General features: G+C 40.9%; 1 protein-coding gene across 4 annotated transcripts; it reads right to left on the reverse strand.

Annotated features, from left to right (window-relative positions):
• Positions 1 to 743: 743 nt before the first annotated feature.
• LOC115117160 (ceroid-lipofuscinosis neuronal protein 6-like) lies at positions 744 to 8,523 on the reverse strand. 4 transcript variants are annotated; one of them, XM_065012333.1, is made up of 9 exons: positions 8,396 to 8,475; positions 8,038 to 8,117; positions 7,141 to 7,258; positions 5,228 to 5,326; positions 3,498 to 3,686; positions 3,192 to 3,247; positions 2,500 to 2,622; positions 1,686 to 1,971; positions 744 to 1,088 (listed from the first exon to the last, which is right to left on the reverse strand). In XM_065012333.1, exons 2-8 carry the CDS (start codon positions 8,046 to 8,048, stop codon positions 1,698 to 1,700), a joined length of 870 nt encoding a protein of 289 aa, XP_064868405.1. In that variant the 5' UTR covers positions 8,049 to 8,117; positions 8,396 to 8,475; the 3' UTR covers positions 744 to 1,088; positions 1,686 to 1,697. The 4 variants fall into 4 exon arrangements, with proteins under 4 accessions (XP_064868405.1, XP_064868404.1, XP_064868402.1 ...); XM_065012332.1 differs by lacking the exon at positions 8,038 to 8,117 and having other exon boundaries at positions 744 to 1,057; positions 8,396 to 8,523; XM_065012330.1 differs by lacking the exon at positions 8,038 to 8,117 and having other exon boundaries at positions 8,396 to 8,523.
• Positions 8,524 to 9,028: the final 505 nt, after the last annotated feature.

The raw sequence follows: 9,028 nt of genomic DNA on the forward strand, positions 1-9,028 counted from the left end.
TGGATCCAAGGGATCATATTATCCTCTCCCTTTCTCTTCTATCAAATACTTGTGATACTAATCACTACCTTATTATCTGATATGACAACCAGGATATGTTAAACTACACAGCGTGGCCATTAGCAGACAAGTTACAGTATATGAAAATAATAGTTTAATTACAAAAGTAAAATTCTTCAGTAACATAAGTAACTTTGTCTATATTAAAAGTAGGCGTAAGTATGATTGATCTTGCTCAACTAATAGAACTCCCCCGTTTCAATTCAATACCATTTTATGTCTAGTGAAAGGACAGATGACAGAATAGTGATGACACTGAATAATATATACATTTCCTGAGGTAGCTGCAATATATAACATTACCACTAGAGGACACTGTCTATCAAGCCAGCCATGTACTAATACTTCATATAACAATTTGGTATGTGTTTACCCCACTACATCTGGCGTGTACTCTGTATTCCACTCAGTTGGTAGAGCATGGTGCTTGCAGTGCCAGGTTTGTGGGTTCGATTCCCACGGGGGACCAGTAAGAAAAAAAGGTAAAATGTATACTCTCACTACTGTAAGTCGCTCTGGGTCAGAGCATCGGCTAAATGACTGAAATGTCAAATGTAAATCTGCTATAGGAGACATATGACCTACTTCATTATGGAGTAACTTTGATGATGATGTCTGTTATACAGTATTTGCAAGTACAATTATGCATGTCTTCAAAGTTCATAAACACAATATACACAAAGTGGAGTAAAAAATGTTTATTACTAAAAATATCTGATATTGAAATGTTCAAACAACTTACTTGAAGCAATACAATGATGTTCAAGTACACCCAACACTGACCTTTCTTTGAGTTCATTTTTTTGTCTAATTTTAAATGAATACTGTAACATTGCATACTGTAAGATGGTCATACTGTAGACTTGTGGATGGGGTTGGGGGAGTGCAACTGTAGAAAAGAGGGGCCTGTCCCAGAATGCAGCACAACACTGTGCTCGATCCACACTCCATGTGGCGCTTGCTGATGATGTCATTCTGGAGCGGATAGACCATTTATCTGTAGCAGGAATGTTTCAGACCTGTCAATTCTACAGAAATGCAAGATATTGATGGAATCCATTCAGTCAGTATTAGTCCATTCCACAGGAGGCTGGTGATGGGAGGACGGCTCATAATTACTTTCCTTACTCCATGCAAACCTAACCTGGGTAACTAATTGTTAACCTCAAACTAGCATCATCATACTGGCTCCCAGGCTAACACAAACTAGCATTATCATACTGGCACCCAGGCTAACACAAACTAGCATTATCATACTGGCTCCCAGGCTAACACAAACTAGCATTATCATACTGGCACCCAGGCTAACACAAACTAGCATTATCATACTGGCTCCCAGGCTAACACAAACTAGCATCATCATACTGGCACCCAGGCTAACACAAACTAGTATTATCATACTGGCTCCCAGGCTAACACAAACTAGCATCATCATACTGGCACCCAGGCTAACACAAACTAGCATCATCATACTGGCACCCAGGCTAACACAAACTAGTATTATCATACTGGCACCCAGGCTAACACAAACTAGCATCATCATACTGGCACCCAGGCTAACACAAACTAGTATCATCATACTGACACCCAGGCTAACACAAACTAGTATCATACTGGACACTCACCTGTTGTCACTCCTATCCGTGGCTGTCCTTAACGTGTAATGTGTAGTAGGACCAGGGCTCGGGGACGTACAGGTGACCGGGGTATTTCTTACGCAGCACCGGGTCGCTCCACAGCCAGGCCACCCACACGGCCACCAGGAACATGGTGACAGAGAAGCTGGCGAACAGAAAGAGGCCATTGGCGTCTGGGACAGAGCCCTTGTGCCGCTGGTGGATCACCGTGGCTACCATAGCTAGGAAGGTGAGGAGGAAGAGTTGGAAGATCTGACCCTCTGTGACCAAGTACCTGAGAGGGTGTGAGAGAGGGGCAGAAGTGAGAGCTGCAGTCAAGATACTTTCACTTTCTAGAAGGAAATACTTAAGAGTTGAGCCATGCTTCACACAGTGAAATGTCCCATACTTCAGGTACTTTCAGTACGACATAAATCAGAGTACATTAATCCCATAATGGAGTACATTTATCAATTAGAATTCAGCAAACCTCTATGACAGTGATCATCAACTAGATTCAGCCGCAGGCTAATTTCTTTCTTGAGCAGAGGTCAGAGGACCGGAACATAATTACAAATAATTTGTAGACTGCAAATTGATTGCAAGAAGCCCAAACAGATATTTCAAAAACTTGCTTAGATTTGTATACAATCACACATATCTTGCTACAGATTTCCAAAATTAAAATCACTTGGAGGTGAATTGCTGGTGTTTTTACAGTCTTATATGTCTAATAAAAATAAAAAGTTTTTAAAAAGTTTTACAAATCTTTGCTCAGAAAACATTTCTCAAGTCAAAAGAAGGAAGTAATGAGGGGACTGACCAATAGTAGAGGGCACTGGGTCCGAGTAGTAGCCAACCAGACAGGGGCATCGTCTTCTCCTCTTTGACGTGAGTAAAGCAGCCAGTGAAGTAGAGGAAGAGGATTATGAAGAAAGGAATATACCTGGAGGAAGAGAGAAGGAGAGAACTCAGTTGAAAACTAGTTCATGTCAACTTATTACAAACTCATTGCAAATACTGAACACTGGTCACGTTAATGTTTTTTAACATACTGTTTACCCACTTCATATGTATATAGTGTATTCTAGTCAAGACTCATCCTATATAACTGCTGCTGTACACACCTTTTCTAGCCACATACTGTCCGTAATGTCATTGTCTATCCATACCATTATATACATACATCGGACTCTGATATTGCTTGTTCTAATATTTCTTAATACCTTTATTGACATTTTTTGGACTTGCATTTGCTTATTGTTTTTTTCGGTATTACTGCACTGAACTTAAGCTTTTCGCTAAACCCGCACTAAAATCTGCAACGTATGTGTACCCGAACAATAACATTTGATTTTTTAGATATACAGACCAATATATAAAGCAACTCAATTTGAAAAACAGTCCTCGTTCAACCACTTTAAAAAGTTTTTAATCTAAGTTGTATTATCAACCAATAGCATGTTATGACAGTAAGCAGCTGAGAATATTCCATTAAAAGTGATGACCACATACCACATCAAATGTCCCAGTTGTTCATCATAAAAATAAAGAAGCTCAAACGAATCAATCTAAAATAAATCAAATAAGAAACATGTTCAAACAATATCAACAGCATTTTTGTTGTTGGTTGATATGAAACAGCATACATTTGAGCTCTATCAGGCACCATGCGTTCATTCATCCTGGTTAACCCAGAACTATAATCTTCCGTAAATTTGGTCATATTGTATCAGAAGGAGTTGGGTGAAAAGCAGAAGACGTTTCCATCCCGTATGGACTAACAAAGTATATCTTCTGTAATAAAAAGGTGTAGCCTACCAGTGTAGCAGGTTTGAGGTCTTTGATGATGGGGTTCTCTCTGACAGACAGGTGGAGCTGGTAGCCACTCAGCAGCAGACGATGGTTGATGGAGTCGCCCACCAGGTGGATGCTGGCGCCCATCACTAAGGTGATGATGCTCAGGTACACGGCGGAGCGAGGCAGGGCCCTGGGACTCCTCTCAATCAGCTGCTCAGAGAGGGACGAGAGCACACACACATTAACAGGCATGTAAATACACACACACATTAACAGGCATGTAAACACACACACACACACACACACACATTAACAGACATGTAAACACACACACACATTAACAGGCATGTAAACACACACATTAACAGGCATGTAAACACACACACACATTAACAGGCATGTAAACACACACACATTAACAGGCATGTAAACACACACACATTAACAGGCATGTAAACACACACATTAACAGGCATGTAAACACACACACACATTAACAGACATGTAAACACACACATTAACAGGCATGTAAACACACACACACACATTAACAGGCATGTAAACACACACACATTAACAGGCATGTAAACACACACACACATTAACAGGCATGTAAACACACACACACATTAACAGACATGTAAACACACACACACATTAACAGGCATGTAAACACACACATTAACAGGCATGTAAACACACACATTAACAGGCATGTAAACACACACATTAACAGGCATGTAAACACACACATTAACAGGCATGTAAACACACACATTAACAGGCATGTAAACACACACATTAACAGGCATGTAAACACACACATTAACAGGCATGTAAACACACACACACACACATTAACAGGCATGTAAAACACACACACACACATTAACAGGCATGTAAACACACACACACACACATTAACAGGCATGTAAAACACACACACACACATTAACAGGCATGTAAACACACACACACACACACACATTAACAGGCATGTAAACACACACAGTAGCAGGCATGTAAACACACACACACACACACACACACACGCACACACACTAACAGGCATGTAAACACACACATTAACAGGCATGTAAACACACACATTAACAGACATGTAAACACACACACATTAACAGACATGTAAACACACACATTAACAGACATGTAAACACACACACACACATTAACAGACATGTAAACACACACACATTAACAGGCATGTAAACACACACACATTAACAGGCATGTAAACACACACAGACACACATTAACAGGCATGTAAACACACACGCACACACACACATTAACAGACATGTAAACACACACACACATTAACAGGCATGTAAACACACACACACACACACATTAAAAGGCATGTAAACACACACACACACACACACATTAACAGACATGTAAACACACACACACATTAACAGGCATGTAAACACACACACACACACACACATTAAAAGGCATGTAAACACACACACACATTAAAAGGCAAGTAAACACACACACACATTAAAAGGCAAGTAAACACACACAGTCAGTGTGCATGCACACACATGCACTTAGTATAGCATGTGAGCATCACAAATGAATCGGATTAATTCATTCCATATTGAAAAGCGATTATTTTGTACACATTTCATTATCACTGTAGCTTATAGGGCAACTGCAATTGTGAACAAACGGTATCAACCAGCCTTGCAGTTTGTGTTTGGTGGTTCCAGACAGTCACCCACCTTGAGCAGTAGGAATGGCGTGATGACATTGTAGGCCATGTGAAAGTAGTCTCCAGCACTGGGCTTGTTCAGGGGGAACCACTCCAGAGGGAGAATGATCTGAATTAAATCATGGATACAACACAGGGTTGCATTCATAGCATAGACTTCAATGCTGCTATAACTAGGCTATTTGTTTGTTACACTTTGTTATTTACTCAAATATATTATTGTAGCAGGGTAGTTCCACGCCAGAACAGCCCTGAAATATTTTAGGTATCACAGATTTTTATGGCAATTCTCACATAGACACTTAATTGGAAGGAAGTATGATATAGACATGCTTTTTACATTTGCATCACAATGTTTTTTTTCTTTTTGAAAGTCATGTTGAAAGTGCCTCCTGTAAGAACCTATGATCCATGAACAGTACGTGATACAGACATCTCAGTGCCATTGACACCTCTAGCACTGAGATGCAGAGCCTTAGACCGCTGCCCCACTCGGGAGACCAATTGCCAGAACAACCTGAGATACCCACATTTTTTCAAGCTGTCCTGGTATGGAATCTCTCAGCAGGTTGTCCATACCATTACAAATGGGCCCTCCAGTCCTTGAGGGCCTGATTGGTGGCACAGTTTTGCCCCAGACCCAGCTAACACACCTGACTCCAATAATCAACTAATCATGATCTTCAGTTTAGAATGAGATTTGATTAATCAGCTGTGTTTCCTAGGGATGGAGAAAAGAGTGACACCAATCAGGCCCTGGAGGACTGGAGTTTCCCAGGCCTGCCTTATAGTGTGCCTTAAAATATGGAATATGCCTTTAACATTAATTTATTCAACATAAAACAATATCTCAATGTACCTTTATTGATGTAGCATATTTTTAGACATTGTTTGGAACACTATACTCTTAAAACAGGTCAAATTTCTAGAGTGGCTCTCTGGTACTTTAGAAGATATGACCCATTTATAAAAGACATTGGTCTTCAATAAATCATAGCCCTCATTTAGGATTGCACATTCAGCAAATCACCAGTAGAGGAAGTTCCATTTGAATCCATTTTCCCATTCACCGTGTTGGTGGTGGTATAAAATGCATCATAACTTCAAAATTAGCAGACAACCAACTCTGGAAATGTGATGTACTTATAGAGTATATTATTCCAACCAATGTCTTTCAATGAGGAAAATGAAAAAGGGTACTTATGAGCTATATAAATGAATGTGACAAATGTAATTTCAGAACTTAAACATACTCCGTATTAGTGATAGGGGCTATAAAAAAAATCTATAATTACATATTGTAATATTATTGTGGGCGATATCAATACTTTGATTACAAGTAGAGATTAAAATCTAATTCTAAATCTCATTCACCAAAACTCATCCTATAGCTTGTTCTCCATCTTTTTAAATAGTGAGCCAACATGTTTTCAGCACTTATTTCCATGGCTGATAAAAACGAATTTCCCCATGTTCTCTCTTATCTCTCCACAGCAGACATAGTGTATCAAATAGCAGAATGGTGAGAATCGTAATACATATGGTATCGGCACCTAAGCATGGTGATGATAACGTATTGTGAGGGCCCTGGTAATTCCCTACTCCACACACTACATTTTTTATTTAACTAAGCAACTCAGTTAAGAACAAAATCTTATTTACAATGACGGCCTACCCCGGCCAAACCCTCCCCTAACCCGGACGACGCTGGGCCAATTGTGCGCCGCCCTATGGGACTCCCAATCACGGCCGATTGTGATACAGCCTGGAATCAAACCAGGGTCTGTAATGACACCTCTAGCACTGAGATGCAGCGCCTTAGACCACTGCGCCACTCTGGAGCCCAAATGCCAGAACAACCTGAGATACGCAACATTTTTTCAAGCTGTCCTGGTATGGAATCTCTCAGCAGGTTGTCCATACCATTACAATGGGCCTTCCAAAGTCCAGTATCCAGTTTTGTACGGTGAGATAGAACCACAGGTCAAAGTGGAACTGTGGCCTCTTCATTGATGACCCTTTTGGCTTGGACTCTGGTTGGCTTTAGAGAAAGACACATTATGAAGTATGAATTCCAACTCCAAAACAACATTATACAGAATGACAATGTAAGAAGAAGACATTAGCCAATATGTAGGAACACAACAGTGCTGCGGTAGGCCTACACCTATATAAATACACATGAATAACATTGTCATTATCTTTCTGTTCATGTAGCCTACTGTATTATTCATCACTATTATTGTGTTGTTGGCCTTGATGTACCTCCGAGGTTAACGCCAGTGGGGGAAATAGGACGAGGACATGTAAATAAATAAGATGCATGTTATTCAGTGGGCTGTTTGCCAGTCTATACACAGTCCAATGCATTCCTTGTACAGGCCCATGTGTTCCTAACTCTCTGCAAATAATGGGCAATATAAAAGCCAATATACACTGTATTGTATAGCTGTGCTTGACAACCTTCACAGCCGCCATCATTCGAAAGCATTACAGGCTGACAACTTCCCTGTCCTTGGTCACATGACACTGACCATGAGCACATTACAAGGCAAGAAGAACTTCAGCCAGCAAGCACAGGCAATAACTAACCTAGTTTAGAATACAAGGGGCAGTTTTGAGTGGCAGACTGATATGCCTTTACAGTATATTTCTACTGACACTGTCTGACAGTAGCCAGGCGGACTGAACTCCACGGTGCAGGTTTCTGATAAACTTCAACAGAGTGGACCCGAGACAAGGCTTTGTGGAATCTAGCTCTGACTAGATCAATTCGCCTTAGGTCAATACTAACATGAATTTAAATTATGAAACGCTCACCTTGTACACATGTTTAAAAGCACCCGAAGCTTTTGGGACAAATAAAACCACTCGTGGGCCAAGTCGCCAGTTGGAGAACCCTGTCTTACAGCAACAGCAATGAACAAACAGGCGGTGGTTGTATTTGAATGAACTATTATTGAACCGGTAACGTGATAACAATAGCCTAACAGTCCGCTAACAGTAGCCTAGTCTTTATTGTTTACGTTTCGTTGATAGACAAATGCCTGAGACACTTCGGCTTATCAGGGCGACTATTCGACATGCACGGTGCCTTCCAACCACTGGCCCGCTAGATGGGAACATTAAATACTTGCCGATGATATAAACACGTTAATCACAGATAAACTGTTCAAACCTGGGGTTTGTTGACGACCGAGGTGCATTGCTTTGACGTTTCCGTACCGCAGCTTGCATTCTCTTCCCGATGTCCTCCAATCCTGCAACGAAAATTCGCCACTTATTTTTTTTCTTTTGTGTGCTTTTTTGGCGGTTGGCATCCAACCTTATGGTGCATTACCGCCACCTACTGTACTGGAGTGTGGGCCAAAGACAGATACTATTGTAAATCCTACCTGCCATGTCCCGTTTTCCTTTAAAAAGAAGATAACGAAATATTTGGGACTGTATCTAATGACGTTCGACTCAATATCCTCTTTAAACTCATTTCCTGTATCCCCTTCTCCCTCAAACTGGATGTCAGTCTCTATCTTTCCCTCTGATACTACCCACACTGTGTCAGTACATGCCCCACGGTCTCTATTTCCTGGCAATAGTCACACTCTCCTGTTGGATGCTTTCCTATCCCATTTAGAGTCTTATTCAACCAGCTGTGTTCCAGCCTTCGTCTTGTAAAAATAGCCTCCTCTGGGCCCGGTGATGGGCCCCGATCTGCAGAGTTGTGGGCCCCCTATGTGATTTGAATACCGCCCCTGACGCAGGTCCATCACATTTACAATTTGACAAGAAGATCTTTCTTTAATCTAGGCTA

The sequence above is a fragment of the Oncorhynchus nerka genome, linkage group LG27, assembly GCF_034236695.1.
Source record: "Oncorhynchus nerka isolate Pitt River linkage group LG27, Oner_Uvic_2.0, whole genome shotgun sequence".
Lineage (NCBI taxonomy): Eukaryota > Metazoa > Chordata > Actinopteri > Salmoniformes > Salmonidae > Oncorhynchus > Oncorhynchus nerka.

Bases quoted from the DNA above. Each gene is read 5' to 3' on its own strand.
- LOC115117160 (XM_065012332.1), bottom strand. From the start codon at position 8,454: ATGCAAGCTGCGGTACGGAAACGTCAAAGCAATGCACCTCGGTCGTCA. The intron at 7,259-8,395 runs GTTTGAACAGTT...CTTTCTCTAAAG, and splicing joins CGGTCGTCAACAAACCCCAG to CCAACCAGAGTCCAAGCCAA. The intron at 2,623-3,191 runs GTATGTGGTCAT...CTCTTCCTCCAG, and splicing joins CAACTGGGACATTTGATGTG to GTATATTCCTTTCTTCATAA.